General features: G+C 47.1%; 1 protein-coding gene across 2 annotated transcripts; it reads left to right on the top strand.

Moving 5' to 3' along the window:
* The first annotated feature begins 1,533 nt into the window (after nucleotides 1-1,533).
* On the top strand, nucleotides 1,534-18,269 carry LOC124630987 (helicase domino). Of its 2 annotated transcripts, XM_047165051.1 has the most exons (13): nucleotides 1,534-1,747; nucleotides 2,013-2,111; nucleotides 7,581-7,786; nucleotides 7,851-8,235; nucleotides 8,317-8,457; nucleotides 8,795-9,990; nucleotides 10,360-10,680; nucleotides 10,745-11,401; nucleotides 12,601-13,291; nucleotides 13,541-13,798; nucleotides 13,875-14,069; nucleotides 17,022-17,060; nucleotides 17,136-18,269. In XM_047165051.1, the coding sequence occupies exons 2-13, from the start codon at nucleotides 2,052-2,054 to the stop codon at nucleotides 18,246-18,248; spliced, it is 5,262 nt and encodes a 1,753-aa protein (XP_047021007.1). In that variant the 5' UTR covers nucleotides 1,534-1,747; nucleotides 2,013-2,051; the 3' UTR covers nucleotides 18,249-18,269. The 2 variants fall into 2 exon arrangements, with proteins under 2 accessions (XP_047021007.1, XP_047021006.1); XM_047165050.1 differs by having other exon boundaries at nucleotides 1,534-2,111.
* Nucleotides 18,270-19,035: the final 766 nt, after the last annotated feature.

The following is a 19,035-nucleotide window of genomic DNA, read 5'->3' as shown; positions in this document are numbered from 1 at the left end:
TTTAAAATAATATATTTTTAAAATATACCTATTTATAAATGTTCACGCTGTGTAACGTATAAATATTCAATAGTTTACTTCCCGATTACTCATGACTGATAGTCCTCGACCACACAACGAAGGTAGATTGCCTCGTGTTACCTCTACGTTACATGACTCGCCGTTTTCACCGATTTAACGCCCGTTTTCGCCAACAATCTCTTAAAGTTTCCCTAAGTATATGGGCTCCCCCAATAATAAAGGTTATAAGGGACACTTAAACTTTGTTGAAAACGAAATTCGTATTAAGTGTTCTCTAAATGCTCTTAGGGGGATCCCTAAATTTACGTATTTGTTGGTGAAAATGCATCAATATGCTTAATTTAAGAGACTTTTATAACATACAAAAATATACAATATAACGTTTTTTCATATAATAATTATTTTATTACTTAATTGGTTGGTATATGTATTATCTAAACACACATACTGTTACAGCCTTTTTTATCGTCCCACTGCTGGGCACAGGCCACAGTAAACACACATTATTGATGTTTTTTTCTTTTTCAACATTGTCAGTCGATTGTTTGATCGACCATTATGAAAAAATGGGTCATTTACCTCCCCACCCAGAGACATTTAATGGTTACTTAAGCCATTGCTTAGTGAAGGATTTGTATGACATGATGCCCGTTTTCACCAACAATCTCTTAACTTTTCCCTAACTAAGTGTCACTTAAGGCTGATTTACATTGAGTCAATAACTGACGTCAGTGTAGGCGCCGAAAACTGACGCGTGCTATTTACACGAAATATTACAGTCAGTGTACTGACTTCAAATCAATTTATTTACACGATGGCAGTGCCGGGTCAGCACTGACTTGTCAGTGGACTGACGTCAGTTACTGACTCAATGTAAATCAGCCATAAGGACTCCCCCAATGATGATAATGTTAAGATATGGTAATACTGTAGTAGTGAATACAACTTGTCCACGATACAGATAGTTTACACATTATGTACTATAGAATCCTTTTTGATTATTTGTTAATTTTAAATTATTTTAGCTCTTCTCGCCTGAAACACAGGATACCCTAGTTCAGGCACGTAAGACTCGGATATAAGTTTATATTTAAGACTCTACGTAATTCATGCTGTAATGAAATTAAAATTAAAAAAAAAATATTATTAAAAAAAATATTATTAAATATTATAATGGTTAAAAGGGACACTTAAACTTTGCTGAAAACTGAATTCGCATTAAGCGTTCCCTAAATGCTCTTAGGGGATCCCTAAATTTAGGTATTTGTTGGTGAAAATGGGCATACGTCACAAAGGAGTGACTTAAGTAATCATTAAATGTCTCTGAGTGGGGAGGTAAGAAAAGTTATTTTAATTTTTGTGTAATATAGACAAAAATATGTATGTACGTGTCGTATTCCACTTAATATAGTAATGTTACTTTTCTCGTGAATGTTACTTTTTGAGCTGTCTCACGTTTGATTGTTGCCAATAGCATATTGGCAACACTGGTGCAATGCAAACTTTGCAAACTATGCATGCAAAGTAAGAGAAAAAAGCAGCTGGCAACACTGATTTGACTTATTTTAATATTGTCTGATATATTGATGCATTTCATTATAAAAATATTACTTTCACGTAATTGTTTAAATATCTGTGATACTGAAAAAAAAATCTTTTGACTGTGATGCTGTTTCAAATTAGTTATTATTATAGATTACTTTTTGAATGAGATCGGACGCGTTTGGTACGAATTGATTCCATCCAATATGGCGGATTCTATAAAATTTTCAAAAGTTGTTTACTGTGGGTTATCCGGCTGTTATGTTTGTACATTTTAAAGGTCATTTATGTTTTAAACAACACAGTGTAACGCCGTGTAGTTGAGTGTGTTTTGTGAACCGTCTAATGAAGACCTTTCTATTAAGAAAATTACATTATATTTTGAAGTGTTGTTAACGCAGACTGGTGTAATAAGTGCAGTGTAGTGTGTTTTCTGTTCCATAATGAAGACATTACGTCAGTAGTGAAATCGCCCGCGATGTCACAATATGAGCGGTCGCGATGAGCCTGCCGCGCCACCCGCCCCCGGCATCGCTCTGCAACTCATGGTACATTTTCTTAGTGTAGCATTTAGATACCTAATTTTGACCTAACCGTGAGCTCTTCGGTTAGGTATCTTCAAGTTATAATTCTATCAATAACTATTGACTTCCGCTATTCATTTTAGTTATGGACGCAGATACCTTATTTTGAAATTATAACTTGTTTATTTGCCCGCCCAGATGTAATCCTTTAGTGTTCTTTGAACAGCTATCTATTTTAATTTACTCTATTGTGTCAATTTGTTGATGTTTGAAGTAGCACAAGCCCTGATCATAATAACAAATTTATTACAGTCCAAATGAGGTGCCTTCTTGTGATAAAAAAATAAATAAATTACAATAGAATTTAACATGGTTGAGAATTGTTAGCTGTTGTGTGAGCTTGTGTTTGGATGGGCTTCTCTGACTGCATGAATTTCTATTTAGTCCCATACTAGGAGCAGATGGAGTATTATGTTCTGCATTTATTGCACATGTGTGATAGAGGAGTGACCAGCACAACCAACCAACAAGCAAACTTAACAACTGGATGTACCCAAACAACAATAAACTTTTATATTTTATCTTAAGTTTGTCTAGTTTTTTGTTAATGGAATCATTCTGTCATACTTCTGTGTGAGTTTTGGTGAGGAAGGCTCTCATCTTCCATTCTGATTGGGGGCAATTGCCTTTGTGTTGTGAATAAGTCAAGATCATTTATTGAAATAATATTACAAAGTAATATTTACAGTACAGCACTCCCAAAAACCACCCTTTCACAACTTTTTAGTGTTATGGCTGGTAAAAAAAAGTGGTGATGAAAAAACTTCTCAGCATCACAGCTATCAATCACAATTTAATTGCAATTTCCAGTTAGTGTGATAACCAGTCTTACCTAGGGGTACCAGGTCACCTGGGTAACTGTGTTGAGGAGATCAGTTAGGGAGTTGCTAATTGTAGGAATAGTTGCTTGGTTCCTTGAAGACTTTGCTTTAAAAAATTATTTAAGCCCCTAAGACGACCCACTGACCAAAACTTCAATGTCTTGCACACAGAAAAAATATATTCATACTTACTGTCTAAAATATACCAATCAATGTATCATTAGAGTGGACTGTAAACATAAAGAACCAGGAACTAATATAATAACTGGAGTGAATTGAGTTGAATTAATCTAACTTAACACTCCTTGTAAAACACTGGTACTCAGCTGCATCCAGTTAGACTGAAAGCCGACCCCAATAAAGTTGTGAAAAGGTTAGGCAGATGATAACAATACACATTGCATTCTAGCGTTTAGGAACTAGTTACACTAAGTGCACTACATATTATATCAATACCATATTAATTTAGCTTCTGGGTAAGTCTTTAATGTTGGATGCAGCCTTAGAAATATCACAGAACACATTGATTTCAGTCTGTGACTTCTCCCATCCACTGAATATGTGTTTCAGTAGAGGAACACTGGATCCATTGCCAAGCAACCCTTTGTGAAACCATATTGTGTAATGAGTTAATTATTGTGTGAATTAAAATGCTGAAGCCATTGCTTAAAAATATTTTTTTATAAAGGAGATGGCCAAAAAACACCCCTCTGTTCCCTGATGTAAATAATCTTTAAAATCAACATAACCTATTTTTGTGATAATATGATATGGCTCCTATATACCCTATGGATTTCTGGCTGGACGCTCCAACTTTGTAACTTTCCAGGCACCATGTTTTGCACAATCTTGTTATCAGGTGTGACTTAACACCTTACCGCATACGATACCATATATGGACGACCAAGTTTACATTTTTTTTACAAGCTATCGGTATGTAATATTTAAAAAATCAGACCATTAACAGAACCAAAATTTCATTGGGAAACGGAAGGTAATTAATTAATTCATGTCAAATGACAGCTGTCAAATATTTTTAAGGTTATGTTGAGCGCGTGAGGCGGACCAAGTGCAGTGAAAAAAGTCTTACTTTGTAATTTCAAAATAAATACCATAAAGGTGAGTAAACGCTTGAAAAAAAATATTACAGTATTCTTTAATCTTTCTTTTATGCGGTGAATGTTTGATTTTTGCTTTGTGTTGCATATTTTCACGTAATTTTCAACTTTTTTCAAAATTGCCATATTTGGCTTCGTATGCATTATAATCAAAAGTGACACTGTCATATTTGGCTTGGTATGCATTGAAGGCTTCTTTCTCTTTTGTTTTAGAAATGGACCCAGCACGCTTTTATGGCACTGCAAAGCATGTGAACATTATTCCAGGTGATGGTGACGTTAGTGATGATGATATTGATTCGGATTGTGACGATAATTGTAATATTGGCTCCATTCGTTTACCTCCAAAAAGACACATTATTATACCAGAATCAGAATCAGATTTTTCTGAAGAAGATGACGTCCCTTTGATAAATTTTCAGACAGCAACAACTTCCAAATCTAAAGGAAAAAATCTTAACAAAAAACGGGTTACCTGGAAAAAAGGAAAAATGCCAGCTTATGATGTCAACAATTTTCAATTCACGGGTATCACAGATTTACCAGATACCATAAAACAACTGGATTCTCCAGCAGACGTGTTCCAATTCTTGTTCACAGCTGATATTATTGACTTTATTACGGAGCAGAGTAACCTCAAGTCTATTCAAGAAAATATCAACAAACCAGCCATGATTACGAGCGATGAAGTCGAAAAATTTATAGGAATCGTAATTTTTATGTCCTGCGTAAAGTTACCTGCAACCCGAAAGTACTGGTCAAAAGAAGTTGGACAGGCACAGGTCTACGAAATTATGACTTGTAACCGATTTGAATTAATCAAAAGGTTTATTCATTTTAATAATAACGAAAACTTTGTACCCCGAGGGCAAGATGGACATGACAAATTATTTAAAATTCGGCCTTTATTGGATATGATTCGCGAACGTTTGATGCTAGTCCCTAAAGAAGAGTTTTTAGCCGTAGATGAGCAAATAATCCCTACCAAGTGCCGTCATGAATTAAAACAATATAACCCTGCTAAACCTCACAAATGGGGATACAAAAACCAAGTCCTGAGCGGCGTTAGCGGTTTTAGCTATGATTTTGATATATTTGCCGGAGACCAAAGTAATTCCTACCCTTCAGATGCGCCAGATCTTGGTGTAAGTTCAAATGTTGTCACACGATTGACATCGACAGTTCCACAACATCAAAATTATAAAGTTTGTTTCGATAACTGGTTTAATAGCCCAAATCTTCAAGTGTATCTTTATAAAAAAGGTTTACTTCCGTTAGGAACTGTGCGGCTCAATCGTGTTCCAAATTCCAACATGCCTTCTGAAAAGGAACTAAAGAAGCAAGGGCGTGGTAGCATGGCAGAAAAGGTAGCAGTCATAGATAATGTGAAGTTGAGCTTAGTTTCCTGGTTCGATAACAAGAATGTGAATCTTCTTTCGGCCTATGTTGGAAGTGAACCCACAACAACAAAGCGGCGTTATGTTCGCCAAGATAAAAAATATGTTTACATACCTTCACCTCAAGCTGTGGATGTTTATAACCAGCATATGGGAGGTGTAGACCTACTTGATTCTATGCTGGGTTATTATAGAATCCATTTGCGGTCTCGTCAATGGTACAAGAGGATTTTTTTTCACATGGTGGACATGACCCTTGTCAATGCTTGGTTGTTATGGCGCCGAATTAATTCTGACTCTTATATGCCACTATATGATTTCAAATTGGCCGTTTCCGAACATATGCGAAAGGCTGGAAAAGCTGTTATGAAAAAGAAACGTGGTCGTCCATCGAGCATTCTTGGAACTCCGACATCCAGCCGGGGTGGTACCCCCTCCTATTTTCCTGAATCTCCGGTTCCCGCAAAAAAGGCACGAAAAAAGCCAGCTCGACATCAAGACTTGCCTTTGGAGTCCGTGCGAATCGATGGGATTGGCCATTTTCCAATTTGGATGAAGAACGCCCGTCAAATATGTCAAAATTGCTCTAAATTTCGTTCTTTCACACTATGTGAAAAATGTAATATTTATCTGTGTTATAATGATAAACGTAATTGTTTCAAAGAATTTCACCAAGAATAAAATTTTTCATACTTTCGTTGGTCCTAAATGCATACGAAGCCAAATTTGGCCGAAGGTTATATGTCTAGAATGCATACGTAGCCATATATGGCGTTAATTAATAACTTTTTAATTATAAGTAAAAAAAAATATTTGTTAATTTGATCTCATTAATTAAGCTTAAATAAACACATTTTTGCAAAAAAATATTTTTTATTTCATCTCTTTCATAATTCATGCGGCAAGGGGTTAACCACAACAACTGTTGAAGGTATAAATAAATGACAATTCAGACTACAATAAGCACAGTCTTAGGTGCTCAGATGCTCTGTAACTTGGAGGAAATAGCTATTTAGTGACAAGCTCCTTCCTTTTCCTACATGAGTCAACAAAGTCCCAAACTATCAGAATGATGATGATCTAGACTAGGAGTAAATAAAAGTCCAGTGCCAGAACAATTGTTTCGCTCCGAATAAAGCATCTTAGACTTTAATTAAGTAGCTTAGCTCATACAATTCTGATGCAGTAATATCCAAATTTCTTTTCTTACAAATACATATTATGCCTACTTATTTAATTAAACTATTATTAAAGGAGAATGTCACAAAAGTCATCTAGATTGCTAGATGACTTTAGAATGTGAATTCACATTGCAAAACACACGTCACTACGTCACACGTCATCATACTAAACATATTATTGTTAAAATTTTTACAAGTTTTCACTTCATTAACGTTTTTGTATCTGGAATATTTTTTAAAGCAAAATATATTATTAATAAAAAATAAATAAATTACAATTGTACATGATCTGAGGATTTATTTTAAGAAATCCGAGAAGTTTAAACATCTCAACTCTTAGGTTAACTCTGTTTTTGTCCAGCTACTCGAAAACCTGGGTTTTTGTAGGAAAAAAGGAAAATGAAAGTCATTAGTGGATAAAGAGCCTGTGTTACTTGGAAAGAGCTTTCTAGCAGTAAAAGAATTTTTCAAATCGGTTCAGTAGTTTCGGAGCCTTAATACAGGGTACAAATAAACAAACAAACTAAAACAAATGTTTCCTCTTCAATATATATCTAGTACAGATTTGGCCAAGAATTTGCAAGTTTCCTAAAGTTACGTTTTGAATTCAAGTGAGGTCAGTTGACTCTGTATATGAGGCCATTTAAACCCCTTCGTCTTTATGGGTACCATTTTGCCACCTTGTTTAATACAAAAACACTGAAAAGCATAAAAAAACTATTCTTAAACCTCCTCCTTTTTAGGAAGTCGGTTAAAAAGGAAACATTTTTTTGTACCCTTAACACTCTGAAACGATTTAAATATTTTTTGAAAAGCTACATTATTTGCGTAAAAACTGCTAGTATCTAATAAGGGGATTTTGTCCCCGGCGTTGCTTGTTAAATTATATGTGGAATAAGATGACATTCTCTTTCAGGGTGTGGAGCGCGTCGGCGCTCAGGGCGGCGGCGCCAGCGCGCTCAATGGCGGGCCGCCCCCCCTCCCCGCGCCGCCCGCGCTCTCCCCGCGCTCCCCGCGCGACGAGCCGCCGCGCAAGCGCGCCAAGCTGCCCGACGACGCCGCCGCGCTGCGCCGCCGCATCCTCGACTGCGAGCTGCAGCGCCTGAGGAACCTGCGCGACCGGTGAGCGCCGCCCCGCCCGCAGCGCCGCCCGCCGCGCCCCCGCTCACGCGCCCTGTGCTTGCAGGTTCACGGAGCAACTGAGCGAGCTGTACTTCCTGCAGGCCGGCGGCAACATGATGGACTACGCCGTGTGGCGCAAGCGGCCGCCGGCGCCGCAGCTGCTCGCCTTCCTGGAGGCGCGGCGGCCGGCGGCGCTGAGCGCGGCGCCCGAGCCGGCGCCGGCCGCGTCGCCGGCGGACGAGATGGTGGAGAAGGCCAAGCAGGAGGCGTACGTGGCGGGGCGCGTGGCGGAGCTGGCGCGGGCGGGGCTGTGGGCGGAGCGGCGCCTGCCGCGCGTGCTGGAGCCGCCGCGCACCAAGTCGCACTGGGACTACCTGCTGGAGGAGATGGCGTGGCTGGCGCAGGACTTCGCGCACGAGCGCAAGTGGAAGAAGCAGGCTGCTAAAAAGGTATTTTTGTAGCCCAGAACCTATAGTTGTGAGATGTCATTTAAGTTTATTTCTTATTTTCTTTTCAAACCTTTGTTGCAGTGTGCTCGAGCAGTTCAAAAGTATTTCCAAGATAAAGCTATAGCAGCACAGAAAGCAGAAAAAGCTCAAGAAATACAGCTTAGAAAAATTGCTGCTTTTGCAGCTAAGGAAATAAGAACATTTTGGTCCAATGTAGAAAAGGTAGAAATTTTAGTATTTGACTTTTTATTGTTCTATGTAGGCACGCTAACGACGTTCAATGGCTGTCGATACTGGTAGTCCAAAGCTAGAAAGCCACTCGTATAATCATGTCAGATGCATACTCATTCCCTGTAAAACACTGGTACTCAGCTGCATCGATTTAAGACTGGAAACCGACCCCAACAAAGATTGGGAAAAGGCTAGGCAGATGTTGTATACTGAATTTAGGCAGGTCATATTTGAGGGATACCATACCTCATATTACGAAATAAGGTCTATCAACTACATAAATAGTTTGCGCAGTAAGTAATGCACTGATCTCGGACGTCTCGTGCAGCTGGTGGAGTGGAAGCGAGTGCGGCGCGTGGAGCGGGCGCGCAAGCAGGCGCTGGACGAGCAGCTCAGCTACATCGTCGACAAGACCGAGCGATACTCGCGCCAGCTCGCCGCCAACCTCGCCGCGCCGCCGCCCGACGACGACTTCACGCCGCGCGGCGCCTCCGACGACGACGAGTCCACCATCGCCGCCGCCGAGCGCGACGCGCCCGCCGACCACGCCGCCGAGCTGGAGGCGCTGCGCCGCGACTCCAGCGCCCCGCTGCGCGACCTGCTGCCGCCCGGCTACCTGGCGCAGTCGCCGCCGCCCTCCGACTACGGGCCCGACGCCGACGACTCCGCCGACGACGAGCGCTCCATCGCCGCGCAGGAGCGACGCGAGCGCGGCGACGCCGGCGCCGAGCTGGCACAGCTGCGCCGCGACGCCGACCTCGGCCTGGACGAGCTGCGCCGCCGCTACGCGCAGCCGCCGCGCGACGCCGATTCCTCGCCCGCGCGCTCCGCCGACTCCTCCTCCAGCGACAGCTCCGACTCGGAGTCGGACGCCAGCGAGTCGTCGGCGGCGTCGGAGGCGCTGGAGGCGCTGATGGAGGAAGCGCCGGCGGCGGACGCGGCGCCGGGCGACGCGTCGGAGCGGCGCGTGGAGGCGGCGGCCGTGCTGGCGGCGTCGCTGCAGCCCACGGGCACCACGCTGTCGGAGACGGCCGTGGCCACGCCGGTGCCGCGGCTGCTGCGCCACGTGCTGCGCGAGTACCAGCACGTGGGGCTGCACTGGCTGGCCACCATGTACGCGCGCGGCCTGAACGGCATCCTGGCGGACGAGATGGGGCTCGGCAAGACGGTGCAAACCATCGCTCTGCTGGCTCACCTGGCGCAGGAGCGCGGCGACTGGGGCCCGCACCTGGTGGTGGCGCCCACCTCCGTGGTGCTCAACTGGGAAATGGAGTTCAAGAAGTGGTGTCCCGCCTTCAAGATTCTCACTTACTACGGCACTATAAAGGAACGCAAGATGAAACGTGTCGGGTGGACTAAAGCGAACTCTTTTCATGTGTGTATAACCTCGTATAAACTCGTAGTGCAGGACCATCAAAGTTTTCGAAGAAAACGTTGGAAATATTTGATTCTCGATGAGGCACAGAACATTAAAAACTTCAAATCTCAAAGGTGGCAGATGCTATTAAATTTTCAAACAGAGAGGTGAGTGAAACATGTATATGTATTTAGAACAATGTCTGTACAACTTATGTAATCTTTTCAGACTTAAAATCAAATATCATAAATGCCGTAAAATATTTTCTTAAATATTTACGTTCTTAAAATTGGTTCACGCAATCCAAAATTACCACTGAAAACCCAAAACACACATTTAGTTTATCCTTCAATTGGGCTATTGTAGTATGGGCTATACTCTGAAAACTTCGGAACCCTACACTGAGCCGACACGCTGTTGGCAGGTTTTTAATAGTAACTTCCTTCAGAACTCTCAAAGTAATATTAAAAAAAAAAATAACTTTTGGGTATGTGGTAAGATGGGAGTTCCAAACATCTAATAGTAAATGTTTGCAGACGACTGTTGTTGACCGGCACGCCGCTGCAAAACAGTTTGCTGGAACTGTGGTCGCTGATGCACTTCCTCATGCCCGACGTGTTCGCCTCGCACTCTGAGTTCCGCGAGTGGTTCAGCGAGGTGGCCGGCATCGCCGACGGCTCCAACCGCTACAACGAGGCGCTGGTGCGGCGCCTGCACGAGGTGCTGCGTCCCTTCCTGCTGCGCCGCCTCAAACAGGACGTCGAGCGTCAGATGCCGCGCAAGTACGAGCACGTGCTGCTGTGCCGCCTCTCCAAGCGCCAGCGCTTCCTCTACGATGACTTCATGTCGCGAGCCAAGTGAGTGTCGCCCTGCTTCCGCGTCCGCGCCCGCTGCCCGCCCTCACGCCCGCCCTGTCCGCAGGACCAAGGAGAGCCTGGCGTCCGGCCATCTGCTGAGCGTCATCAACGTGCTCATGCAGCTGCGTAAGGTGTGCAACCACCCCGACCTGTTCGAACCGCGGCCCGTATCCTCGCCTCTGCAGGAGCCGGGCCTGCGCCTCGTCGTGCCCGCGCTGGCGCTGCTGGCCGGGCCCGCCGAGCGCGTGGAGCTGGCCGCGCGCCTGGGCGGCGACCTGGCCTCGCTCGAGCTGGCCGGCGCCGGCGCCTTCGCCGCGCACCGCGCCCGCCACCTCGCGCCGCCGCGCCGCCTCGTGGAGGAGCTCTGCGCCGCGCCCGCCCGCGCCTCGCCGCCGCGCGTGCCGCCCGCCGGCCTGCGCCTGCACCTGCGCCTCGTGCCGCGCGCGCCGCCGCCGCCGCACGCCGCGCCCGCGCCCGCGCCGCCGCGGCCGCGCGTGGCGCCCGCGCCGCCCCGGGCCGCGCCGGCGGCGGGCGCGGCGGCGCGGCTGGCGGCGCGGCGGCAGGCGTGCGCGCGGCGGCTGGCGGCGTGCAACGAGCGGCGCTGCTGGCGGCTGCCGCTGTACGGCGCCGACCTGCGCGCGGCGGTGTGCGCGGGTCCGGCGCCGCTGTCCGCGCGGACGGTGACGGACGTGCTTTCGGACCTGCGTGACCTTATCGATAGGTGAGTCCGACCGAGCCGCCGTCGACTACTCGCAAAACATATTTGAGCCTTACTTTTTTTTATACATTTATTTTGATTACTTATGCCTAACTTAGAAAAAACTTTATTATCTAGTAAAGTTTGCTTTTGTAGTTACTAAAACGAAATTTTTTTTTATGAAAAAGCTCTATTTTTTAATTTCAATTATATGTAAAAGGAAAACAATTTTGAATTCATATATTTTTATTGACTTTAATTATACAAGACGGCATATGGAAACCCCAGAAATACAAAAAAGACTTTCAAAATGAACAGACTTGGTTTTTCTTCTGTGTAAGTTGGAACTTTTTCGTATGAGCTATAGTTATCGGCACGGATATTGAGCTCTCGGTGGAAGAGTGGAGATAGCTTTGCGCACTGTACACATAAGGCAATAAACTAATAAATCACTTCTGCACAGGTGAAGATCAGGGCTCAATATCCATGCCCATAACTATACCAAATGTAGTTACCCATCATGTTTTCATTATATTGTCCTTGATAACGCTTTTCAAAGTTCACTACAGCTTGGTGGAAACGTTCCCCTTGCTCTTCTGAATATGCACCTAAGTTGTTCTTCAAGTTATCCAAATGAGCATGTAGCATGTGGACTTTCAAAGACATTCTGCAACCCATAACTTTGAAGTTGTGAAGCATATCAGTAATAAGCTCGGGGTAAATTTAAATAAGCTTCGTAGTCTTCACAAAGGCTCGTATTTGACGACAAACAAATTTTTTTGGCTCTCACTTTAATGAATTCGCAGCAAATATAACAAAAAGAGTCCACGGGATTTTTGCAATTTTTGGAAGACTTTTAGGCCTCACGACACATAAAATACGTTATTCCTTTGCAAAGCGCACACTGCCGGTGACAGTTTGTCACTCCCGTTTCACTCCCACAGCCCCCCCTACCCCTCTCCTGTATCTTATATGCAACGGCTCCTGAAAAAACTGCTAAAACACTATAATATTCGTTTTACATTTTTTGAAGGAACAAAAGCAAACTTTATTTATTATAAATAGAGTTACTGTTTTTTTTTTTCGATGTATACAATCAGAAAATAATCATTAAATAACAGACTCAAAGAATTTTTTTTTCTTGCTGACTTGTGTAATCAGTTTGATGTAAGCGCGAACCCAGACAATTTCATTGTGATACATGAGCATGTTGGGTGGTACAGGTTCTGCGTGTGCTGTTGTGGCGTACGCGCTGGCGCCGCGACGCTGGTGGCGGGCGCGGGCGCCGGCGCCAGCGCGTGGCGCCGCGCGGCCGCGGGCGTGGAGCGGGCGGCGGCGGCGCCGGCGCGGCGGCTGCTGGCGCTGCTGCACGCGCCGGCGTCGCGGCTGGCCGTGGCCTTCCCGCACCCGCGCCTGCTGCAGTACGACTGCGGCAAGCTGCAGACGCTGGACGCGCTGCTGCGGCGCCTGAAGGCGGCCGGCCACCGCGTGCTCATCTTCACGCAGATGACGCGCGTGCTGGACGTGCTGGAGGCGTTCCTGTCCATGCACGGCCACGCCTACCTGCGGCTGGACGGCGCCACGCGCGTGGACCGCCGGCAGCCGCTCGTGGACCGCTTCAACGCGGACCCGCGTATCTTCGCGTTCATCCTGTCGACGCGCAGCGGCGGCGTGGGGTTGAACCTGACGGGCGCGGACTCGGTCGTGTTCTACGACTCGGACTGGAACCCCACGATGGACGCGCAGGCGCAGGACCGCTGCCACCGCATCGGCCAGACGCGCGACGTGCACGTGTATCGCCTCGTCACCGCCGCCACCGTCGAGGAGAACATCCTGCGCAAGGCGGAGCAGAAGCGAGCGCTCGGCCACCTCGCCATCGAGGACGGACACTTCACCACCTCCTACCTACGCTCGGTCAGAACCCTACTGTACTCTATCTGTCGTAAGCATGCGTTTGAACCGACGGAGTTTTTATTTAACTTTAAATCTATGATGCAATTTTGTTACGGATTGAGCTGAAATTGTCGCGAAAAAACCCTACATTTTAATATTTTTGAGCCCTAGCTCAGTACGATCATAGAGTAAGTAAAATATGGTAAAATACATAAGCTATATGTTTACCCACGTAAATACAAATAAATATAATAAAGTGTGTCGTTATAGGCCAACATCAAAGAACTATTCGGTTCCGAGGCTGAAAATGGTGAAACAGAAACGGTCGAGGCCGAACCCGCCGCCGGCGGAGAGCTCGAGTCCGCCCTCGCCGCCGCCGAGGACGAGGCCGACGCCGCCGCCGCCACCGCCGCGCGGGCCGAGGCCCAGGGCGACCTCGCCGAGTTCGACGAGACGCTGCCGCTCGACGACGAGCCCCGCGCCGCCGCCCGCGCCGACCCCGACGACCTCGCCGCGCTCATGAGCCAGGTCCGTGTCTGTGTGTCTGTCTAGCCGTGCCGTCCGCCGTCCGCACCACGCGTACTCACCTGCCTTCCGTCCGCAGCTCACGCCCATCGAGAAGTACGCCATGCGCCTGGTGGAGAGCAGCGAGGCGGCCACCGAGGCGGAGCGCGCGGCGCTGGGCGAGATGCGGCGCCAGCTGCGCGAGTGGGAGCAGGCGCGGCGCGCGCTGCGCAGCCAGTCGCCCGCCGCGCGCGAGCCGGCGCTGACGTACGCGCGCAGCGACGCGCGCGCGCAGGTGCGTCGCCGCCGCCGCCCGCCGCCGCCGCCGTCGCCGCCGCCGTCGCCGCCCACGGCCCGCACGCGCTCGCGCGGCGGCGTGCACATCGACCTGTGGGCGCTGGACCGCGGCGGCGGCGGCGGCGGCCGGCGACTGCGCAACGGGACGCTGGACGCGTGGCTGGCCCGCGCGCCGGCCGACGCGACCGACGCTAAGCCGAAACCTAACGATGATAATAAATGACTTTGACATAAGACTCGTGCGTTTTATATTTCTGACGTTCGAAGTTTCGGTGCCGCTCGACGTTCGTCCGTAAATGCTTGAATGTCTCCGAGACGGCGGTGTTTCCTCGTGATCGGCAAACTGCGGCACCGATCAGAACGTCAGGGATGTACGGCGTACAAGCATTTACGGGCGAACCGAGTCGGCCCCGGGCCGGCGACCGTCCCTCCCGCCTCGCTCATACGTAACCAGCCGTACATTTCTCGGTGACGACGGTCGCAACAATCTATTGCTGCGCTACCTGTTCCTGGGTTCGATTCCCGTAACGGACAACTAAAACAGATTGGGTGTTAATCACTAGTTCAAATGATTATTATTGTGAACGTATACAAGCTGTTGATTTGCATCCGTGCAAAATTCAAGGAAGAGTAATTATGCACGGATTCGATTCGAATTCTGGCCCCAAATAAAAAAAAAAACATTGGTACGTAATTTTGTTTTAAAATTTTAAAATTTACTAACGGAAATCCGTCAGCGTCATCTAGACGTATTTAAGCTCGGCGTGTGTGTTACTGGCTTTGAAACCGCGCTGCGCCTTCAAACAAACGCAAACACAAAGCATTCGCAACAATCATTCATAAAATTGGGTTAACATATTAGCGATTTCCCGTCTATCGAAATTCCAATCGATTATTTACGAATTTTATGTCAACCTCCTGAAATATTGCACAGATGTAAATCAACAGCTAGTACATAAATATGATATAGGAAAAGTTCTGTGTTGGGCAAAAGTAAAAAAAAAAAATCTTTTAGTACATCAGTTTAGCGTTCCACAAGGAGACACTATAAGACTTGTGTGTGTAGGACGATATTCCATTTATTACTAACTATTCTAATAACTAACGATACATTGGTTATACATGACATCACCTCTCTCTTATACTCTACACCTTATATGCTCATCACACTATACCACTACCATTTGATAGATTGGCTATGATGAAAATAATACATATAGCGTAGACATGTGATGGAGTGAGATATAATTACGTCGGACATGGACTTATGAGTTTGTATTAACATCAATATTTTAGATTTTTTTTGTTGTCAAAGTGGATATCATCATCCTAGAAAAATAATTGAAGTTATAAATTTTGAAATATGAATATAATTATTTACTATTTCCTATATAAGTAGATTTGGTAGTTGTGAAATTTTTCATTGCTCAAACTTAGTTTTTTTTTTCATAAATAATAATTCAATACTTTCGTGTTTCGGTTCTTAGTACCAGATAATATGCTTATGTTTGCGAAGTGTAATTAATAACAAAAAAAACCGGCTAAGTGCGAGTCGGACTCGCGCAAAGAACTAAGAGTCCGACAGTTTCGGCCGAAACCGAAACTCAAGTGGTCAAGTAAGTCACGGAGTTTGACTCTTCTAAAAAAATCGCGTATAGTTCCCTGCTTTCTTAACTTCACACCACATATAGGTGTTGTATAGGATTTAAATCCGGGCTATTAGATGGCCAGTAAGACAGAAACAGATTAAGTTGAGGAATATAGTATTCTAAACTTTTTCCATTGTTTTATGAAGTAGCGTACGTGCTTCGCTATTTTGTTTCTAAAAACTGAAAGTTTTTTTTTTTTCAAATCAGGTTCAATAGTTTCGGAATCTTTAGGGTACAGAGACACAAAAAAGCCTATTTATTACACGTTTTATTAATTTGACAACGATGTAATTATAAGGTGATGCCCGTTGTTAGTTGTAGGTTATTTATGGAAAATATAGTATTAACGAGAAACTTTATGGAAGGTGCAATTGTTTATTGAATATTCATCAGCTGTCACACACATTTCTTTCTTTACAGCGGCCTTATTCATTTAAAATTAAGGACAGTCTTGGTCCCGCCCTGACTAATTATCCATCTCACGCTGTCAATACCGGAAATGTACGAGAGATAAACTCCGTAGTCGTTTGTTAAAAAAATATATTCTAAAGAAATAAAGAGGCGTTCAGGTTCCTTGTCAAATAAAAACTAACCTGCCAAAGATTGGTTGGTGATATTATTTTAAAATGCCCATTTTTAGGGTCTCGTAGAAGGCGTGTAAGGGCAGAGAAAGTCTGGCCAGCTCGTTAGTAACATTACCATGGTCCGGATATTACAGGGGACGGTCACAGCTGACAGGATTGTCAGTGGTGCATTTATTAGTCCAATTTTATTGTTTCTTTTTAGTTATTTTTTTATGCTTAATCAAAATAATAATTTGGATAAAAGTAAAAAATCGGCCCTGTCAAAGGACTTCAGACTTCTTTTGATACTATGTCAGAGAGAAATAATTTTATGTATGAAATGTTTGCAATAGTTTGATAACGAGAGAATTACATGAAACATTTTTAGCAAATACAATATACTATCATAGTTTAGAGGCCGTAGAGAAGTATGTGAATATTTAAATAAGTTTTTTTTATTCATCTGTCGCATTGAAGATAGTTTTGTGGATGCAATGGGAACAGCCCTTTGTAACGAAGCTATTAACAGTCACGTCCCCCGCATACTCGCGTAGACCTCGGGAGTGGCTTTAACGAGCTTGCCAGGCCTTAGCAACGTTCTCCGTCCTGCGAACACCCGCATTTTGGTGCGCTACTTAGGAGACTGAGTTACGACATCGCTAATCATTTTATTCTCAAACCCCAAGAAAACCCCTTCCGAACACCCGTATCAAGTATAGATGTACGATTTCTGTTCAGATATGGGTGAGCAGTTCGGGAACCGAGGAGCGAATGCCGGTAAGTACCATTATCACAGATTACAAAATATTCTTACAATAGCGAGTCCACCCTTTCACTCTTCGACCGTTACAGATGTGGTGTCCGCCCACCCCGCCCTCCGGCGACGGCGACGTGTACTGCGACAGCTGGGCGCGGCCGCTCTACCGCGCCGGCCCCGCCCCCGACGCGCTGCTGCCGCCCGTGCACCGCCGCGAGCCGCGCCGCGAGCCCCGCCGCGCCCGCGCCCCGCCCCGCGCCCCCCTCGCGCCGCCCTCGCTGTTCGAGCGCGCCGGCCCCCGCCCCCGCCCCCGCGCGCGCGCGCCCCCGCCCGCGCACCCGCACCCGCACCCGCACGCGCCGCAGCCCGACTGGGCGCCCAGCGAGGACGCGGCGCTGCGCCGCGCGCTCCGCCTGCAGCGCCTGCCCGCCGAGCCGCCCGCCGCGCTCGCGCCCAACTGGGAGTGGGTGGCCGAGCTCGTGGGCGCCTGCGCCCGCGCCTACCGCTCGCCTCGCGCCTGCCGCGACCGCCACGACGCGCTGGCCGACCCCGAGCGCGCCCGCCGCCGCCACCGCCGCCCGCCCGCCGCCCGCCGCCGCCTCGACGACGACGCGCCGCGCCCGCCGCTCGCGCGCCTCGACGCCATGCGCGACGCCGCCGAGCGTCGCCGCGCCGCGCCCAAGCGCCGCCACGACGACCCGCCGCCGCACAACCCCAAGCACGCGGCGCTGCTGCACGAGCACGGCGTCGACTACGACGCGCCGCCCTCGCCCATGGACGTGGCCACGCGCCGCGCCGAGCGCATCGCCAAGGAGAAGCTGAAGGCGGGCGCCGCGGCCGCGCCCGGGCCCAGCGCGGCGCCCCCGCCCGCCGCGCCGCCCGCCGCCCCGCAGCGCATCGTGGTGGCGGCGGCCGGCAAGGCGGACGCCGCGCGGCGCGTGCGGCCGCAGGAGCCGGCCGCGCTGCTGTACCGCCAGCAGTTCCCGCGCCAGCTCAAGATCCTGCAGGGCGAGGCGGGCGTGCGCAAGCTGCAGCTGCAGCAGGTGGGCGTGCGGCGCGGTCTCGTGCGCCCGCACGCGCACTCGCACGTCGTGGTGGCGCACCTGGCGCCGCCCGCCCCCGGCGCCGCCCCCGGCCCCGCCCCCGGCGCCGCCCCCGCGCCCGCGCCGCCGCCCGAGCGCCCGCGTGCTCCCGACCCGCGCCAGTGAACAATAAACTGCTACCACCGATACGAGGCCTATCATTAACGCACCCGATCTTCTTATTCATCCATCATGATTACCACGCCACGACTCAAATGCACACTCCACTCTTTATTTCCCGAAATGCGCCTCATATAGACTAGATAAAGATACCAGATACCGAAAGATATTTAAAGCAAAGAATATTGTCATTTTCTTTACAGAGTATATATATATATATATACACTCTGTATATATATATATACACTCTGTATATATATATATATACTCTGTAAAGAAAATGACAATATTCTTTGCGCACTTCAAGGCCCAGCCCACACTGCTGGATGCGCATCGGAGCGCATTTGAAGACAGCGATTTAATACACCGTGACCTTTTTATAGTTCGGCCATTCAGAGAATGCGTTCCTGACACGTCGCGATTGAACTGACGACGTAATAACATTCATTGATTATTGATATAATAATGTTGTTTTAATGCTCCTCAATTGTTAAAACGGTAAACAACCAGCAAAAATATTTTTATCGTAACTGCAACGCCATTGCAAAGTTACGTCGTCAGTTCAATCGCGACGTGTCAGGAACGCATTCTCTGAATGGCCGAACTATAGTCGTCTTACAACAGCAGCCCACTTCATGTATCCAATGACTAGTAAACGTTCATATAAAAAAAAAATGTTTATGAGATTTGAATAATTTAAAAATAAAAATTAATTCATTATTATGATGCATGACATAGATTATAAGAACACCCTGTTCTGAGCGCTGCCCGAATCTTGTATCAATGAAGCGCG

This window comes from Helicoverpa zea, chromosome 6 (genome assembly GCF_022581195.2).
Source record: "Helicoverpa zea isolate HzStark_Cry1AcR chromosome 6, ilHelZeax1.1, whole genome shotgun sequence".
Classification (NCBI taxonomy): domain Eukaryota; kingdom Metazoa; phylum Arthropoda; class Insecta; order Lepidoptera; family Noctuidae; genus Helicoverpa; species Helicoverpa zea.
Note: the sequence above shows the minus strand (reverse complement) of the source record. Positions and strands in the feature narration are given on the sequence as shown.

Bases quoted from the DNA above. Each gene is read 5' to 3' on its own strand.
- LOC124630987 (XM_047165051.1), top strand. From the start codon at position 2,052: ATGAGCGGTCGCGATGAGCCTGCCGCGCCACCCGCCCCCGGCATCGCT. The intron at 8,236-8,316 runs GTATTTTTGTAG...CCTTTGTTGCAG, and splicing joins AGAAGCAGGCTGCTAAAAAG to TGTGCTCGAGCAGTTCAAAA. The intron at 14,070-17,021 runs GTGCGTCGCCGC...ATTTCTGTTCAG, and splicing joins GCAGCGACGCGCGCGCGCAG to ATATGGGTGAGCAGTTCGGG.